Source organism: Halyomorpha halys, unplaced genomic scaffold, assembly GCF_000696795.3.
Source record: "Halyomorpha halys isolate HHAL.00 unplaced genomic scaffold, Hhal_1.1 Scaffold144.1, whole genome shotgun sequence".
Taxonomy (NCBI): Eukaryota; Metazoa; Arthropoda; class Insecta; order Hemiptera; family Pentatomidae; genus Halyomorpha; species Halyomorpha halys.
The window spans coordinates 1,062,599-1,083,997 of record NW_027106983.1 but is presented as its reverse complement, the minus strand read 5'-3'; the positions used below and the strand labels follow the sequence as shown (position 1 = coordinate 1,083,997).

Here is a 21,399-nt window from a genome sequence, read left to right as displayed (position 1 = left end):
TCTGATTTTAAAAATTCACAACACACATTGAGTAATTTTACTATTGATATTATGTGTAAATGAATCTAACCAATTGTTATTATTATTCTACCTTATTAGCTTGATTTAATGTTATTTTCGACGTTTTGAATAATTAAACAATATTAATCAAAGAGGCAATTTTCTGGAAATAATAGTTTGACAATATCTCTTGGACACTGATAAGTTCATGGATGAGAGGCATTCTGTATTTTATTTCCCGAGATTATATCACGGTAAAGATACCTGCTGATTTTTTTTCTTCCTGACACGCTATTTTCGGGATCGTTTCTGACGGTTAAAAAAGTCACTGTACTGCGTTTAAGGAAGTACTTTTTTGACTACTCTAACCTAGATATCTAGCATGCGCAGTACATCAATCCTTAACTAGGTGCTGCTAAGATCAAGATTCTACATTGGAACAAATCTAATGGATTGAACCCATTGTTCCCTACCAATAAATATTACTAAATGAAATCACGGCTAACTCTATCTGCTAATCGGTCAGTGAATAGTTCCATTAAATCTTAGTATATGCTGGTATTTCTGAAAGGAAATTATATAGTTCTGGTAAACACGCGATGTAATAAAATCTGATACAAAAACTGTATCGTGCAAAATTTCCATACGGGGTATATAATATTCTAAATTACAATATATGAATAATGTTGAAGCAACATTAAAATAAAGTTTGTAGTTTTTTATTATTTTTTAAGGCAATTTTAGTAATTAATATAGAAATGGGTTTATTTTAATTATATAGGACATTTTTGTGTAACATAAAAATATGTAAGTGTGTGTGTGCGCGATATATTTAACGTAAACGGGCGGCAGTACCTGATTATAAACGTTGCTATAACACTGTGCCTGGATTGTGCATGTATCTGAACCTCAACAAGGCTCTAATGAATCCATCCCATGCATCTGGTCAAGGCACATTCACAGATGCCACAGGGGTCCCTATTTTTGTTTTACTTCAAGAAGTATCTCTGATTACTAATCTGCACAAGGTCAGATCTAGACATTTCTACATAAATTTTGCACACGGCATATATCTCAGTTTTTATTATAAACACAGTTTAAATATATTTTTTGTATTCCTTTTTTTTCTTCTCATTACAAAGAAGTAATTTGTTTTATAATTTTTTATCTTTTATAATTTATAGTAATTTATTTTGTCCAATATATCTTTAAAACATTATTGCTTTATTTAATTATTTATGTTGATTTTTCTTTTCGTTAATTATTTTTTGTCAGCTCCATTCTCCTCAAGCTTATTTTTCTTTTTTAATATTTCCAACTAAAAAATAATAATTACCAGAGCATATTCTACCTGGTAGGAGGAAAACTTTTCACTAGAGCTCTTAGTTCAGGTAACAAGTAATAAGCGGATTTAGTATTCTTTCCAAAAAAGATTTATTGATTTTCACTATCTATTTTTTATGACCGACAAAGGTATAATGTAGCAATGAATATTTCAGTTATACCAGAGGCTATACAGAACATTTACTCTAACAATTCTATTTAAACATTAATTAGCATTTTTTAATTTTTCTAAAATATATTAACAAATCTCGCAACGATTAGGGATAAGATATCAAGTTAGCTTTCGAAGCTTCGCCCGTTGACCCAGTAAAGACGATCAATGATGGAGTTGTTGATGCCTATAGCAAAAACTTTTGCTGTCCCAATGTTGGAATAACAATTTGTAATCTTATCTTAGTGCTTGTTTTTCTCTATGTTTCATCCTACGATTTCGTCTTGAGTGAAATTAATATAAACGGAGTGAAAACATCCTAAACGAACTTCTTATATATATATTCATTTGATTTTACACTAATTATATAAATAACGATAAAGCACTATCCCCGAGAAGTATGGTCACATCTTCGATACTCGAATCAATCAATCTTATCGTTTAAGAAGGTAGGCTGCTAAACAAAGTTCGTATTAGATGCAAAGATATGAATATTTTGGGGGTAGAGAAGTTGGTACTCTCTGGTTTTATTTTAATTCAAATTACACTTTTTAGAAGTTAAATATATTTAGAGGGCTGACGTCATGCCGTCAACAGTTTACTTACGTTAGAAATTAATCATGTCTCGTAGATCTATTAAAGAGGGAATTCAGTTTGTGACAGAGTTTTGACCTGATTCGCACTTTTTTGCCAACCAAGATAGAAAAAATGTGTTGCATTGTTAAAAATATTTTTCGAGTTCATTTAGAACTTATTAGTAATTCTGAGTTTAAAGGCTTTTTTTTTTTTTTTTTTTAAATAAAGATCTGTAGCTGTAATAAATTTCCAAATTGTCTATTTCAAAGTCTTGTTATAGACTTACTCTCGTTTTTGTGAAGTACTTAACAGTTTACGGAGTAACTACACAGATATCTATATAACTCAACGAACCTGAGTGTTGAATAATGTACTAAGTGAAGGAAAATTCCAGCAGCATACTAATGAAAAAAAAAAAAAGAAATTATGGTCTCTTGAGGTTTGCATAATATCACAATTTTGATGGTACTGCAATTAGGTTAAAAATCAATTAAAAAAAATTATTATTGATAAAAAAATTATCTGTTTTAACACAATAAAAATATTGTAAATCCGAGTTTGATTATCTTTGTGGTATTGGTGACATATTTTAAGATTATTCAACCAATGCCTATCTTGTTTTTTTTTTTTTCCAAATTTCACTCCCCTATATAGAATTGTTTATATAAACACATATCCACAATTTAAAATTGATACCTCTCTAATGAACGATTTGTGCACAATAAAAATTGTTTTCAGAGTATATAGATATAAAGAAAAATATAGTGTAACAGTTTTTCGAAAAGAACCGTCTGCCTTCACTGAATTATTAAAAATTATATATGTAAATAGGATTTCAAATAATGTAGGAGATGGTCAGGGTTGCGGTCAAAAGAGAAACAACAAATAGTTAACAACAACTTATTTTCTAACGTTACGCCTCTGTTTTTAGAGCTTTATCAGCGCTGTTGAAGTTGATAGCTTTGGCAACTTAGCAAAGTTGGATTCTACTTTATTTTAATTATTTAAAATATTTTGTATTAAGCACCAAGTTTATATAGAAGAAAGAAATTTCCATTTTTTAAAATATAAATTTAGAAACGAAACAATAAATTAACAAATATAAATTAAAGTAGTTTATCTGAAATTTTAATTAGTTTGTAATTTTTTTGTTTTATGTATTACAGTATTAAAAAAAAAAAAAAAGACAAGATGATATCATGAAATTATTCCTCTTAAAACTTCTTTTCCAAAAACAACAGCTAAAATTATTTCATGGGGTCGTAATATGGGTGGTTAAATTCTTAATCGATTCAATGGTTGGAATAACTAATGGTAGTAGTAGTATATCTAATTATTAGAAATATACCATAGTCGTTGCATATAAAAGCTAACATAGTAACCTTCTAGTTAGCTAATATTACTAGATATTATGTATTACATACACTGTATATTGTATATTATATATTAATTAAATCTGTGTAGCTACAACCCATGCATTGATTTAAGGAACTTTTACAGATTTAAGGAAGGACTGTTAAAAGACCAACGGTTGTGCAAGGAGGTGCTTTGGTCAGAATCACACTCGACCATCTGATTTTTACCCGAGTACCCACTTTGAAACATAAAATAATTACTTGTCACAGCAGGATTCGAACCCGGGACCTTGAAGCTACTACCAGTGTGCTACCCATTACCGCTTATTTATTATATATTATACTTATATAATCTTTTTCTAATTATTCATAAGAAATAAACTTTTGATACGTGATATAGAAACTCATTAAACATAATAAATTAGGTTAGTAATAAAGAGAACATTTTGTTTTAATTTGAGCATTCTGGGTTATGGCATAGAACATCATTATGATGGGTCATAAATACATGAATAAAGTATGGTTCAAACACTCGGTGAAGTTTCTTACTTTCCAAGTCATGTAAATTTACTTCAACCGCTGATAAATATTAAAGTTTGTTCGCGACTTTGATGTTTGTTGTGCCTCTAGGAAAACTTCAAACTATTGTTTATAGAGAAGAGACTGATTTTTGAAGGGGAGAATAAAAAAAGTTTCCAACAAACTTTATAACACGAAGATAAAGTTAATTAATTAGAATACTCAAGGTCTTGCATCCTTTAACGTATTTATCTAATCGAAAATGTGAAAAATATTTGTAAATTATCCTCTACATATTATTTTTTTTCTTTTTCGAATGGAGTAAAGCTTAAACTTACACAGCAAGTGCCAATGGTTTATATTGATAAAATTAAATGTAATTAAGACATATATTGTTTCGTTATTTGAGACTTGTTGTATTTATCGGTTATAATAAAGTAGGCTCTCTTAGTTTCAATTATTTTATAAATTTATTTCACGTTAACAACGATTCGGCCAACTTTATCAAGTGAATTTATCCGTCACAGATTTAATAACATTTTTTTACATAACCTATAAAATCATTACTAATTCTGAATAACATACTTCAAAGTTCAAATTCACAACCTCAGATATACATTCTAAAATTGGAGCACACTATTATGCCCAATTTTTCATAAATATAATACGGTATAACATCGATCCAGCTTTTCGCCGTCAAACTTCCAGTTAGTTTACAGTTTCGCCATTGTACGGGTACGAAGCTACTACTAAAGTATACTAGTTCTGTTAATTTGATAAATATCTTATGTACCGTTTCTATGCACGATTAACAGGCTGTTAAAAGGATTTTCTCCTGTTCTTCTTACAAAATGCTTTTATTGTTTTTTAATAAATATTATTTTGTACTTATACGAATGCTAATGACAAATAAAACTCTTATCAAATCATTAAAGACATTTCATTTACAATTTATTTAAACTCCATTATGTATCTTCATGTGTAAAAATAGACATGAAATGAAAAAAAAGTTATTCACACTCCACGGACTCGAACCCTCTTAACAACGAGGAACACCGATCTATTGCTGTTCCGCTAAACCCATTACAGAACTTAATTTAACGAGTGAATTTCATCTTCAATTCCGAATATCTAAACAATTATTGAGTAGAGGCCCCTATAACCACATATCTTCATCAACATAGAAACTAAATCTACCATCATACGAAATTTAAACTAAATCCGTGACCCCAAGACCTTGCACTCTCCTTGTTAACTGTAAAACTGAAGTGGTATATAAGTGGTATATATAAGTTCCAGTGGTGTAACGTAATTACATATTACTTTAACTTTTTCTTAATTATAGTCACTATTAAGCATAGACTTTCTTAATAATTTAAATTTGTTTATAGGAATGAGCATGATATCCCTTATATTTCGTATGAATTAAAAAGAAGAAGAAAAAGTAATACAAGAGTTCGAGAAGGAGTAGCTAGTTCTTATTTTATCTAGTAATTTAACCTATAAAACTATAAGAGTAATTAACATATATTTAATATTTATTAACCGATATTTCACGTTTACTTACCAACCTTTATTATTTTTTATTGAAAATTAGATCTACTACTATCTTGACCTTTATGCATTTTATCATGCGTCTACCGGGTGGGGCACAAGGCCGGCAGTGTAATGCTGAGTACAAGAACCATACTGAAAAAAGTCGTGTTGGTACAGAAAGGCCTAAAAATATACAAATAGTGTACAATTTGAAATTTCTCTACAAGCAAAACAACACGAGAAACTGAACTTTTGCCAAGTAGCATGGAAATAAGTCAGTACCGTCCGTTATATTCTTTATATATATCATTTAATCAAAGCACGAAGTAGTAGCACACGAATAAAAATAAACATAATAATAATAACGTAATAATTTTCTTTTTTTTTCAAGGCCCTTATTTGAAATAAAGTTATGTGTTTAACAGTATCTGTGTAGTGGTGTTTTGTTTTTATCTGAAACTAACGTAATAATAGAATAAAAAAAAAAAAATGTAAAACTTAACTTGTAAAAAATAAACGGGAGAGGAGTCAACTTAAAACTGTAGTAAAAAAATTACAACGGTTTTGGAATTTAGACAGGTTTCGTTTGCTTCTATATGCTTGTGTATAAAACGAATGAAATCGAGTGTGATATCTATCCGAGTGTGAATGTCAAACTGGCACACCTGATGAACCCACGGTCCAACGAGTTCAAGCATCGAAGCATAAGCTAGTTTGGAATTCGACAAGCTATATCATCCGAGAAAGATTCGTTCTCGGAACTCTTTATTTTTTCAACCTTTAATTAAATAAAAAAAAAGCTTTCTATATATATTATTACCAGACCAAGCTGATTGGTTTTACATGATTAATATAGCAATTAGATTTGCTTTTAACAATTGAGTCTATTTAGCCTTGAGCAAAAAGACACTCATAACGATTTACAATTACATAGGAGCATTGAATAATTTTAATTAATAATAATAATTAACAAGTAATCAAAATAATATATCTAAGAAATAATAATAATAAATATGTAATTGAAAAATGAATGAAACAAAAACTAACATTAATAGAATTAATAAGAAATATAAAGCTGCCTCATATACAAAAAAATAATTTAAAAAATAAATAAATACAGACTGTCTTACTTTAGAATGGCCTTCATTCTTCGAGTTGGATTTCCCCCGATATAATCAACTGCTGGATACTGTAAACGTGTTTTGTATAATATTTTTTGATGAATTCATTTATTGATTTTCATGATGCAATTGACTATTTCTTATAAACCAAGGAGCGTATAATGCGATTCTTTGCACTTCTAAAATGACCGTATTTATTTTTTTATTCGTACAGGATACTGTACACTTCACGACCGCACCTCAGTGTTTGGTTTAATATTGTTTTTTGTCTTCTTACCTCCTTTACTAAATATATAAATAACATTATTAATATATATGTAATTGGTGCCCTTCCTTTGTCACATGACATTACAAGGGGTTGGTTTGGGTCCGCTGAAGGCGAGGGTTACAAAATTGGCCCAGAAGCCATAAGGAGATGACTTCAGTAAGATGACTTCAGGCTGCAGAGCCCGAAGCCCTTCCCTCGGCGAAGACATCGACCAAGGGGATAGTGCTTTGCCACGTTTCGGGTCTTGGTAGAGGGGCGACCTCTCTGAATATTTTATTTTTTCGTACCCCCCTAACGAAATAAGTAATTGAATACATACATATAGGTAGGCATATGTATATCTGGTAGCTGGTATCAGATATACTTATACCTACCTAAATGCACTAAATGATAGTGGTTATATCTGGTTTTTATCTAGTTTATAGTATTAACGAGAGGATACAGAATTGATATCCTCGGGAAAAAAGGGTTTAGTAGTTAAGGAGTGCAAGTGGTCTAACTACCGTATACAAAATACCTATAACGAGTCTCACTGTTATAAAAACTATTGTAAACTTAGGACTCGTAATAAATTTGAACACAGTTTTCTCCTCATTCCCTAGCTATAAAATATGTATACCTGAACGCAATATGCCTAAAACATGCCACATTATATTGCTGAAAGAAATTATGTCTGGATGTGTTATATAATCTAATTAATAAAACAGATTTTTAAAACATTACCAATCAGTAAAGAAAAACAGAGTAAATACACAAAAAAGAGGGATAGAATTTGGCAAATCCCAAGGATATAACATTTCAGGACTCAGTGAAACTGAAATATGAACAGGCAGGTGGACATAAGAAGTAGATAATAATTTAGAGGTAATATGAAAAGTAATAAATTACTTTAAAATTTTAATAATCTCTTTAAATAAAAATAGAAAATTCAATCGTGAATTTTTAGACAGGAAATGGGAAAAGCATATCACGTATTGAAAAAAGAATTATATATTAAATAAATCAAAAATTGTATCCTTATTAGTCTCAACACTTTTTATTTCAACAGTCCAACGTTTCGGCCATTTCGGCCATCCTCAAGGACAATCTTCAATTATAAATTCTCTCTCACATTAAAATTTAAAATTTGTTTTGCAGACTATTCTGCCCAGGTTATTAATTATAAGTTAATAACCTATTTTTTTTAATTTAAAATCATAAATATCTAAATCTTCTTATTTTAAAATTATCCACCAAATCACTACCATATACACATGTGTAATATTTTTTTTAAATATTCTATTTAAAAAAAAAAATAGGTTTTTAACTTATAATTAATGACCTGGGCAGAATAGCCTGCAAAACAAATTTTAAATTTTAATGTGAGAGAGAATTTATAATTGAAGATTGTCCTTGAGGATGACCGAAATGGCCGAAACGTTGGACTGTTGAAAGAAAAAGTGTTGTGACTAATAAGGATACAATTTTTGATTTATTTAATAAATAATTACCTGTCTCAAGATATTGAAATAATATATTAAAAGAATTATATTGTATTTTTATGCAGACTTGAGTAGAAAAACAATGTTTTTAAGTTGAAATAAGTTTAAGGCAAAGAAAAAAAAAGATAATAATTACTATGAACTTTGGACGGAAATTGGTTCTAAAAAAAAAAACTGTTGATTGTACATTGTTTTTATTTTAGAAGAACTGAATAGTGGGTAATAAGCCCGAAACGCTATAAAATAAAAAGAAGCATAGTGATCGTTGTCGATTTGATAGCAGTTATACCTCACACCATAGCTATAAAATATGCTTAACCACAATGTTCGTAAAATATGCCACATTATATGGTGAAAGAAATCATATCTGAATGTGATTTTGCTAGCTATATAATCAGAGAGCTGATAATATTTACTTTCAGTAATACATTCAGTTTTTACGTGCTTGAGGATTGTTGACCCTAGAATTCAATAACGTTTTCAGTAATAGTAGTTCATGAAGTCCAACAGTTAAAGAAAAGTTATTTTATGTGTTAAATACAGATTTGAGGAATATTAGGTGACGTAAGTAGCAGTTTTTATTTAATGATTAACTAAAAGATAATTTGGCAATGGGCTAGGGTTTTATACTGTTTTCAATGAATATGTTTCACTTTTGAAATTCTATCTAAAATTGTATTTATTTATTGCTATTTACAACTGTATATTATAATACATTTAGTAAATTTGATCTCAGTTAAATTGGAGTGTTACAGGTGTGTAGAGAAACTACCCATTGGTAGCACTCTAATGACGTTTTACATTAGTAGGTCTCGTGGCCATCTTCTTTTCAGGGGCCTCGGAGGATTGCCAGGAATGGAAGAGGAAGCAAGGGTAGAAACTAGTGGGTTTGGGTGGTTAGGTAGTTTGTAATGGAAGGAGTGATATCTGGTTCAGGCTAGATCGGTTACATATGGAACATTAAGTTCTTCATGTGTGATTTTATTTGTGACAAAGTATTGAGGATTTTACGAAGGATTTTGGATTGCAATAATTGGATACGAGAGAAATTCGAAGGTTTAGTGGAGCCCCAAAGCTCAACTTCGTATGTCCAGATTAGCCTTATTACAGTCATGTAGATCAGTCTTTTGTAATGTGTTGGAAGTTTAGACCGTTTGTATAGTAAGTGCTGTAATAGTCGAAATCGACGTGCAGTTTCCTGTCTTTTCAGTCTTGTATGAGGATTCCAGGTATATTGTTTATCCAGATGTAGTCCAAGGTAGCGGGTCTGTTCGATAGGGGTAAGATCAACATTATTAAAGGAGACTGTAGGGCAGTCGGTAGGTTTACGACGAAGTGTGAAGGTGATTTGATGGAATTTGTTGGGATTTATTTTAATCCTCCAATTACGACACCATTCTTCGAGGGCTGTGATACGTATCTAAAATTGTAATCATACTTTTCCTTTTCCATGATATAAGTTACAGAAAGCCAGAAAACAAAAATATTTACAACTTAAAATCTATCTTATGTTAGAACTCTCTTCAATTTATGATGAATAAACTGAGTTTCATAGAATTAATATTCTTGTCATATTCATTAATATATCTATAAGGTCCCTCTATCTAAAAAGGGAGCAGATAGATAGCAGTGCTGTTATATGAACAACAAACTATAATGCCGAAATATATTGCATATTAAAAAGTGATAATTTAATAGCTGGATTATATCAAATGTTAAAGATTTAAAATTGTATTAATAGATATGACAAGAATATGTTTTTCAAAATATTTTTTAAATAAAGATTGATATGTAGATAACTAATATTTAAAATAAAATTTAGATTGTTGACAATGGATAATTTTATGATATTAGGAACGGGATTTGAAAATTGATAAAATGGGTCCGAAACGTACTATAATTTTTTAAATAATCAGTATTTCCGAGTTCATTCAACTGCATACCATGATATCTCAGAAATTATACCACCCTTATTACTTGTAAATTATTAAATTATCAATATGACGTTTTGGACACTCCATTTTCAAATCAATCATTTTAATAATTAGTTTGGTTAACTCTATTACACGATTAAAATCTTCTGGCTTATTTAAAATTGATGAAATTTTTTCAAGATCTTCTGGTAGCATAACCATTAGAAAAACTGTTTATTTTATAAGACAGAATTATAGAAAGAGGAGAAAACTATATTATTAAATACCAGAAGATCATATTGTATTTTAAACAAATTCTTTAAAAGGATATTGATTTGAACATGGACAATAGTTCGAAACATCATAAGATTGATAATTAAATGATTGTATAGTTTTTAAGGGTGGTTTAATTTTCCAGAAATTGTTATATATTGTCATCTAATTAATTAATAAAGAATTATCGGAGTTTTAAGGGTTTTTTATTTTTCCTTAAACTATTTTATAGAAAATTTATTGTTCGATGGGATGGATATATCCATCATTGATTAATTTTACAACTGCTAATTCAAGTTAAAATGCTCACTAATCTGTTGAGGTCTAGGATAAATTAGATTCTCCTCCAACTCTGTTCAAAGAGAATAATTAAATGAGAGATTATCCTACTTAGCCCTCCCGTCCGGTTAAATACCTTAACTTTAAACTAAGCTTTTCGAGAACTCCTTTGTGCCTTAATACCCAATGCTCCCGTGACTTGATCTAGATACCATATGATTTCCTCAGGATAGTGGGAGCTAAGCACAATATTAAGCGAATGATAAAATTAGAAAAAAAAAAACTTAATGTATAATATTCCTTTATTGTCTATTCCATGGAATGTTCGATGTCCACGATATATGACTTTAAAATATTGTCTTTTAGTTCATCTTTATTTTAATTTTAGGTTTTTATTCTAAGTTTCTAGTTGCTTTCATAGAAAAAATTGCTGAACCCGATAATCATGCATGGCTGTTGAAAGTTTTTGTTGAACCAGTTTTTAATCATTTTCATAACAGGAATTAGATGAGTGGGCCTTAGGTGCAGAAAACTTTTCTTCATTTTAATGTTAAATCTTGTAAGAATTTAGAAATAATAAAAATTAGTCATAACAACGGCACCGTATTCTGGTTCAAGTATAAAGTTATTTCCGTGGATGAGATTTTTAGTCTGGGTGTAGACCAATCCGTACAGTCCTCACTTATGGCTCCAGAGCTTGGGCATTGACTGTGGCTGACGCAAACAGACAACTCATTTTCAAGAGAAACATATTATGAAGGATTTTCGGGCCAATCAAAGAAGGTAATACCTGGAGAAGATTTACGAACTATGATCTGGCTTCGAAGGTTCCTCATCTAACAAGAAGAGCAGAGAGATTGAACCTTAGATGAATTGATAGAGTCCGCAAAGATGGAGGGAGAAGGGAGAGCTAGAATATTACTAAATAAAAATAACTGAATAGCTTCTGGACAGGAAAGAGAAGAATGGTAAAAGCTTTTGAAGGAGGTCCTGATCAACGCGATATTCATGAATGCATTTACGAAAACGAATGTATGAAATGAATTTGTAGTGACAGGAATCCAACTGTTATCGTTATTTAATAATCAAAATAAAATTCAAATAATAATTTTTATACATCCAACATTTTTTATAATTATTTCGGATAATAGTAGTATTTTACTAAAATCGTTTAGATGGATCAAAATAACAATATTTTTGTTTTTATCTCATTTAGTTGAGTCATTTTTTTATGAACATTAAAAACAGCCTCTCTATATTCAGGTTCTCACATCCATCCAGGCTCTCTTGTACATTTAAATTTTATTTGATTTTCGATGAGTAATGACAATGGGATATGGTTTATCTTTTGGTGGTTTAGTTGATTTTATAATTTTTTTCAGCCTACCAAATTGTAAAATAAAATAATTTTTTTGTTTTTATCCAACTCGTCTTGACGGCATAAATTTCTAAAAACCGATGTTTTTGGCAAACCGCGGCCAAACGGCTAATATAAATTCGTCTTAAAATCTGATATGCCACTGAGAATACGTAAAAAGAATTTCATTTACTCATTTCACAGGAAATTCCAGAATTAGGTGCGCTAGGGAAGGTTAGAAAATTAACAGTGATAAAAAAAAAACATAATCCTAATGCAACCAAATGGCCTATTGAAAATTAAATAGAAATTCCTTGCAAAAAAAGTTGAACCTTACATAGAACTATTGTTCTCCTGCCATTTTGTTTCACGGAGGGAAATGGAAGGTTGATATTCCTTACAATCTTCTCAAGGAAGGTATTACCTTCTTTATTACTACTTAGAAAAAGTTATTTTGAAATAAATTAAATCGTTCTCTCACGAAAAGTAGCCTAAACAGTCTATATGACAGATAATATAAATTCCTTATATAATTTATTAATTCACTAATGATAAAAATTGCACCATACACTGCTTCATGATTTGAAATTCAACTTCAACACACGTGTTATTATTTTAAATTTAGCCGGCTTAAATTTTTCTAAAATTTAGGTTGTGATCCCGTAAAATAATATTCAAAACTAATATTTCCAAGAAGTCTATTGAGTAGAGGCAGATGGTGCTAGTAAACATTCTAGTACAATTAAAAAGGAAGAGTTAATTGTAGAACCCAAGATAAGATTCGAAACGAATGGTCAGAATTAGAGTTCAAGATTCAGACCAAGAAAGAGGAGATGTATACAAAATGCATTTCTTACTTAGGGATGGTAATTGGGACGAGGAAAAGTATACAGGATAATTAGGGACGTGATGGCCGTGCGGGTTCAGGCGTAGGTCCCAGTTAGCTCGGTTCGGGTCGTTTTGGGTTCGATTCCCACCTGTAGCAATTAATATTGATTTTTCGGCGGTCCCGAAAACTGAATCTTGACACTCCCACCTTGGTTAGTACGCGGTGACAACTCAGGTAGGGGTTGAAAAAAAAGACCAGGAGGCCGAACTGCCGGACTTGTACCAACCACCAAAAATCCAAAGAGTAAATCATACAACTTTCATTTTGGGTTGATATCATCATCCGTTTTCTTTATTATTCACGTTTTTTTTTTTTTTTTTTCTTACCTCCTGGAGCAAAGAAAAAGGCATTTACAAATATATATATACATACATACATATACCGGCTATTTCATTTTCTTGTTTTGCCGGGATGGCTTATTATTCACGATGAAAATAATTCCTGTTAGTATGTTTAAATTTAGTGGGTAGATAAAAAAAACTACCATTACTATGTTTTCGTGTTTCCATGTTATAGCAATTGTTAAAAAGTTATCGCTATTGTATTATATTAAGCAAGTGAAAGTAAAATTAAAAACAAGGGAATATTACTTCTAATGACAGTCCAACTTGCAGTAGGGCTACTAACCTAGCATAAAAACTAACTTGTTTCTTGGGCATGTTTATAACTTTCTGATTTAATCTCTCTGGTATTTTTACCACTCTCCTACCTTACCACAATTACCTACACTCTATTACTTAAAATTTAATTTGCAAATTTTAACTTCTCCACCCTGTTTTAGTGACAATAATCATTTATTATTACTTATTGGCAGAAAATTTTGTTCAATGTTTTCGTCGGGTATTTTGTCATTTTGTGAGAAACCTATAATATCCTTCTTCCATTTCAGAATACACAATAAATAAAATTTTGCCGAAACTGCTAACAAGAGATGGACTCGTCTGCTATCAAATCATGTTGTAATGAAGGGGCTGTAATGAAAGTTCTGAACTCGGGCTGCACGCAATCGCTCCTCTGCTTAACTAGTTTACAAACCTCAACACCTGGCTGTTCCCTTTCTATGATCTTGGTCCTTATACTTTCCAGTTCACAAAGAGTACAACGAGGCTGCATTTCTGTGTAATATTCAATAAGATGGAACGATTCTCAGGCTATTTTATTGTTCGTTAATTTGCCCCACTCGCCTGTTACTTTGGCAATATCTTGAAGGCACAATTTATACCATAGCCTCAAATTTGTGATTTACTATTCACTCAACATTACATACTGTTTGCTATTCACGAGAAACATAATTCCTGTTTTTTTAAGTGTAGTCCTGATTTATAGGATTGTTTCTCTATGAGGTCAATTTATTCCTGAAGTTAATGCTGAGTATTAAATGCCGCTCTCCTAATCCAATTTTATTTAATGACACTCTTTCACTCATACATTGGCTTAATTTCCTTGCATATTTTTATTTTAGCCCTGTTTAAGAGTTACATTGTTGGTTAAAATATCAGCTATCAATAAATAATTGAAAAGTATTTTTATTCTTCTTGACTGCAGCCCTTCAAACTCAATGCAAAAAGTAATTAATCCATTGTTGGTCATTATATATATATATTTATTCTTAGTGTTTTTCACACTATTACGGGTTGTCTGTAAGGTGCTTGAAGCCTGAAAATCGTACTAAATCCAAGCTAATATTACTTTATAAATTGGGGCTAAGATTCAAAAGAGAATAAACCCCTATAACAAAAAGGCAGCAAAATATTTCACCAAACTTTTATTTTCCTTAAAAACAATTACGTTTCGGCTGTAAATCTGGTCAATAGGCACACAGAAAAATAGGCTCAATTTAATTAATTAACGCAAGTCGTAAATCATTATGGCTTTATAGCTGAATCAATCAATAGTGGCAATTTTAATTAAAAATGTACATTTGGAGTAACATTATGCACCCTTTTTATCATTATTACCACTATTTTTGCCTTATAAAATACTAACTAAAAGATAAATCAAAAGAACGGCATGGAGCACTAATGAAATATTTGAAGGAATATTAAGTTTAAAAAACAAAAATTACATCTTAAGAAATTAATTTTTATCTATCTAATTTTTAAATAATCGTTTAATATTAATGTTTAAAAATTTAAAGATGTTTTCCAGATTTATTGATTTTTTTTTATTCAAAATGGGATCGATACAATTTATTTTATTTTTATTTAAACTATGCTTAATAATACTTTAGAAATAGTTTTTTTATTATTATTAATCGAATTATAATACAATTATTAATTGATTGATTTATTTAAATTTCTTATTTAATTCTAATAATTCAGATATTGAAGTGCACCATGCGGCTTTTTATAGTCTTACCCGGAGACATCCATTCTTATATATATTTTTTTGCTTATTTCAAAGAAATAAATATTGCTATGGAGCTGGTTTCGAATACAATACATAACCGATCAGTATAATTTTAACTACCTTACTTAAAAATAGAAACATCAAGAAATCGTTATATTTTTTTTAATTTAGGTACTCTGCAATATACATAAATAGTATAATAGTAGAGTAGAAAATATGACAGAAAAATAATCAATCATTATGTAATAATACGGGTAGCTATAATTAAATAAACTAATACATTTATACAGATATGTTATAAAGTTATGTTATGTTGTTATAAAGTTATGTTATGTTGTTATAAAGTTATTCTGTAACTTACTTGTTGATTTAGGTCCCGACCTGTCAGTAGACCGGCGGAAGCTGAAGATGCGGTCGGAAGGAGCAATTCCCATACGGGACTTTACTACTCGCCCCCAGGAACATCCTACACTATTATAGAACATCATAAGAAGCGACCCATTTCTCCTGAACAGGTAACTTACTGTTTTTTTTTAATTCTAAATATGTTCTGAAGGATTATTTATTTTTATTCTAAATATGCTTTGAAGGATTATTAAGGATAATTTCTGAAGGACTTATTTCCTACAAAATGTCCTATTTGTTAAAATAGTAATGAGGGATAGATTATCTTTCCAATGGTACCAAAATATTTGAGTTGATTCAATTTTACACGAGTTAAAAAGTTTCAAGATGATCGAGGAAAAAAGTGCAAAGGAATTGATCTCACCAGAAAATTTAGTTTTTTTTTTTTTTATAAAAATTATTGTTCAGGATAAATTATTTAAGAACATTTGAAAGTTTTTTTAAACCGTCCCTTTGCATGCATAGTAATGTTGCATTTCCTTTTATGTTTATGTTGACTACTCGCGTTGTTCTATTAGAAAGATTTATTACTTATTTTATTTTGTTTTTGGATTTGTATTATATCCCTGAAGTTGTTCATCACAATTTTTTCGAATAAAGAGGAGGCAAAAAAAGTAGAATAAATTCCCGATCTAGGTGTTTTATGAACTGTAGAACATTTCAAATTCGGCATCGGTTTTACACCAATAAATTTCTATTGAGCCTAAATTAAAGGGACTATTTATGGTCGTCGGAAAAAACTATTTCAAATTTTTTTTCTATGAGTGAAAGCCTTATATTTTCCGGACTTTTACTGTTCTACCAAAAAAATACAATTTTCATTGTCGGAGAACCTAATTTTTTTAAAAATATATTTTATTTTATGTTTTTTTTCCCTTTAATTTTATTGTTGAAAGGGAAGACAGTTTACATAAATTAAAACTCTAGTATCAAATTATTATAAAAATTTTTCTGTCTAGCATCCATCTGTTTCGCTAAACGGATTCACTATACAATTTGTTTGACTTTAGGAAGAGATGTAGTGTAAAATAAAAAATAAATGTCCCTTCAGCCTTCCATAATAATCTATGCATCTACTAATAGTTAGTGCGGTATTATTTAAAAGCTGTATGATTTCGTTGTTTGTTATGTCCCATACAGTCCAAGATCCTATGAGGAGTAAAAAAGAACTTATATCACCCCAAATTTTAATTAGTTTAGCCAAAACTATATAAAGTCAAGAGTTAAAATTAATGAATCTGCCAACCATGGTAATGAAGTATAAAAAAATGACGGCTGTTCAAAAAAAGATATTCTTGAGTTCTTTTAAAGTAAATAAAATATTGTGTGTTATTTTCTGTTAGAAAAAAGTTAAATTTTACTTAGAATAAACAACGGATACAGCGAAAGTCATCAAGAAGTAAATATTTAATATACGCACTCCTTTAATTTATTTTATTATAGAAAAAACTAAAAGTTTCGCTTATTTTTCATTCGGAGCTTCACTAAAAAACTTCATAGTACATTTGATTAAATTAGAGTAAATTTTGTAAAATATGAGCTATAATAGAGTTCTATACATTCAATAGTTTTTGAGATACGGTGTTTCAAAAAGTAACATCCCCCTCCCCCCCCAAAAAAAATGATCAATATTTTATATATATAATTAATTGACAGTATACTTTTAAATTATGAAGAAGATGGTCATGGTTTTGGTCAGAAGATAAACAAAAATAGTTAACAACTATTTATTTTCGGACGTTCCGCCCCACTTTGATGAGCTTCATCAGGGCTGTTAAAGTTGATTGCTTTAAACACTTTTCTATGTCCCAATGCATTAATAAAATACTGGGGCGAAACGTAGGAAAAAAAATATTTGTTAACTATTTTATTTCTCTATTGACCACAACCCTGACCATCGTTTTCATAATTTGAAAAGATCAATATTTTAAGAATTAATTTTAGAAAGTACTATGGGAACTTCTCCTCCAACGAATATAAAAGTTATCAACTACATTACAGTAAATTTCACTATCTTTAATTTAGGTGCTAATAGGCACCTATAGGTATAGTAGTTCATGAGATAGAGTTTTCATAAAGCCAAATTTTCTTCCGAACAATGTTAAATCAATAATGTAACGAAAATCTATTCCTACTCCAACTCCTGCTACAACTACTCAGATGAGATCTGATAGACATCTCTATATCCCAGGAGCAGTATTTTACATGATATTTGGAAAAAATATTTCTTTTTGAAAAACTTTATCTTGAAAACCGATGGACGTTAACAGGTCTGTTGCAGGACATATTTTAGAAAATTGACACTTCTTTAAATGTTTTTCATTTACATCTAATTTTTTTTTTCTGACCTAGAAAAATTTAAAACAATAAATTAAATATATACAAAGAAATAAATGTATATACACAGGTAAAAATATATCTTGGATTGCCAGTGTGGCATTATAAGATAAGCTGCCGGGTCCGCTGAAGGCGGTGTCATCGACATTTACATCTTATAAAGTTATTAAGATTACCGAAGGAGAAATTAATTTTTTTGCCACCAATTTTTATTCATCAACTATGGCTGGCAGAGTCATCAATTTTGAAAAGTAATTATATATAGTTTTCAAGTAATCAAAAATTAGTATGAGATAACTTTTTTGTTTTCCTTGGGCTCTTGGACTAATCATAAAGATTAAATTTTATGATCCGTTTTGCGTTTTTTCGTATTGTTCACAATTTATAACGCAATATTTTCTTTAGAACTTTTGCGAACCTCTATCGTACACTCGTAGAACCATAGCAGAACGATAATGAGGACGCAGCAATGCCGAGAGAGGGAAATCAGTCCCTGGCTTCCCAAGTCATTTAGGAGGCGGTATCGATTCGAGCGGTCGGAAGCGAGATATTCGCGTGCTTCCGAGTTAGATTTCCTACATATTACGAACAATTGAACTATACTTGCCGCTTTCGGAATTCATGAGATCCATTCGGAGATTTAGGGATGTCATTAGGGATTTGATGGAGGGTTAGTGGACCCAAGGAGCTCTTACTTCTTTATGGCTTGACCCACAAAGTCTGAGAACTTCTCTCTACTTTAGTATAGAAAGTTCTTCCATTACGCCGGGCTAAGACATAATTGAGTTCAGTAACTTTTCGTATCGATGTAACTATTACAGGTTTCATGGTTGAGAAGGCTGTTGTTATAATTCATCTAACTTGGTCTCCTTTGTTCTCAACTAAGGCAAGTTCTAGGTTTCATTTGCATAAACATTCATATTCATGTTTCGGGGTTGGATATGACATCATGGAGAGGTTATAGTACCATAAAATGAAAAAAAAACATCTTTAATCATTCAGCCTTGAAAAATTAAAGAAATGTAATTTTAATATAAATAATAAAATATATTGAATGTGATTGTGAGAAAATTTTAAAATAAAATTGAACCTATCAAACTTTAATCTCTGCAAAGGTAGTCTTCTATCGAACTTCTCCTATCAACGTTTAGGTTAACGCTCATCATGCTTACGGGTGCCGACCCTTCGTAGGGGAGATCCCTCGCCACTAAACCGCTTTTCCCTAATCGTAACCGGAAATTATTCCTCAAATTTGCATAAATATTCATCACTGCACATGCATAATATTTATTTTATTTTCTAATAAGATTTTTCCACCTGGAAAAAAAACATCTGAAAAACAAAGTGACCCATTCCGATAACTCGCCCGTTTCGGTTTCTGGTGATATTTGGTATAGCTTTGGAAAACTTGGCATTACAGAAAAAATGTCGACGAATTCCAGTATCTGAATTCCAATAACTAGAAAATAATGAATTTCAAGAGGAAATAAAGACAAGGTTAAATACAGTTAATTCTTGTTGTTTTGCAAATGCACAAGTACTTATCAAAGCTGTACCGGAATCAAAGCTCTGCCAAGGTCGAAATGTTTTATTATAACAGAGGAAAACCTCACAAAAATATTTTACGAAATAGAGATTATTAAAATGTTTCAATGTACTCGTTAAACGATTGCTTAATTCATATTACCAAAAATTTCCCAATATTCATACTTAAAAATTCCACTTTGAGACATTCCCGATTTCAATATGTCACAAATTTTATGAGAACTCAGCACAATAGCATTACAAAACAATATTTTTACGAAAAATATTTTAAAGTTATTTTTATGTATTAGAATGAATGAATTTTTTTATCGTTAGAAATCGTTTATAATATTTTTATGGAAATAATATAAAAATATGACTAATGACTGCTCTACATAGACAAAGTTAAAAACAAAGTCATTTGGGTAATATAAATTATAAAAACCTTGGGGATTTTAGGGTATTGATTAATTGTAGAAGAGGAAATTCCAGTTTACTTAATGAAATAAATACTTGATAGGATATCAAATTAAAAACTATTACAAAAAAAAAAACCATGGACCACGTCAAATCGTTCCAACCGCAGGGGGGAGGTCGCTGTAACTTCAGTGAGAATATGACATACAAATATAACTCATTCCTATCTGATCAATGAGAAGCCACCGCCAAAATGTCAATACTGTAGTAGTACACTTACAGTCATCCAGATCTTTCAGTCAATGCCATTACTATACCACGGATTTAAGTTGATCAGGGGGTGGAACTAGGTGTATCAGTGACCCTGAATGATGATTAAATAAACATAAAATTGGTATTAATTTTTTTAAGAAAAAATAAACTATAAAACAAGATTTCATCCCTAAATCTAAACAGATTTAAATATCACGTTAAAATAATTAACTACCTCAAATGTAAAGAAATAGCGAGTAGGTTGGTCTATGTACGACATGTCCCAATCATACAAAAAGAGATCATAACACAAAAAAAGGCAATTCCCGTTTTAAGCTAATATTTCAAAAGTGATATTGGACCTTCGCTCCCCCGGGGTCTTAGCGGGGCGGGTCCGGCGGGGAAGGATTGCCTTTTTTTGTGTTATAATCTCCTTTTGTGTGATTGTGACGTGTCGTACATCGATAGTTAAATAATAAGATAGTTAAATCGAACAATATATAAAGCACCTGAAATTATCTTTTTTAACTTTTTAAACAGACAATTATAACGAGTTGGTTGCTCGATGTACGACATTAAACTCATAAAGGATGAGTTCAGAATCTTGGGTTTGAAATAAAAAATGGAAAAATAATAATAAAATACAATTGAAATATCAAAGGTATAAGTCCAAACATCTAGGAAAATAAAATATGAAGCATGGGCGTTGATGGCAATTGAGTTTTACGCCCTAAAGCCTTAACGAACAACAACTAGGTAGGATATAATTGGTATAAGACTTATAATAAGGTTGATGAATAATTAATGATCATGAAGATGAATTCGGCTTTCAAGTGAGGTGAAACTGTTGACTGCCTTTTTAGTTTCTGTCTTGCCTCACACTTTTTTTAGACTTTAAACTCTTACCTACTCCCTCAGTGGAACTCTTTACCTTCCTTTCATCTATTTTTAGAAAATGTCTTTGAAACCTCATTTATGCTGCATTTGTTCAGGTCTAAATACTTTCCCTCCTCTATAGAAGCTATGGACTTCCTTCTCTTCAAATAATTTTTA

The 21,399-nt window shown here is 30.4% G+C and overlaps 1 protein-coding gene across 7 annotated transcripts in view; it reads left to right on the top strand.

The window, feature by feature from the left end:
* dysc (dyschronic) overlaps positions 1 to 21,399 on the top strand; it is a 183,043-nt gene that overhangs the window by 29,625 nt on the left and 132,019 nt on the right. For all 7 annotated transcript variants that reach the window (XM_014416960.3, XM_014416958.3, XM_014416954.3 and 4 more), the window contains exon 2: positions 15,785 to 15,926. In XM_014416960.3, the coding sequence (XP_014272446.1) occupies positions 15,785 to 15,926 (142 nt within the window). The remainder of the gene's footprint in view (positions 1 to 15,784; positions 15,927 to 21,399) is intronic.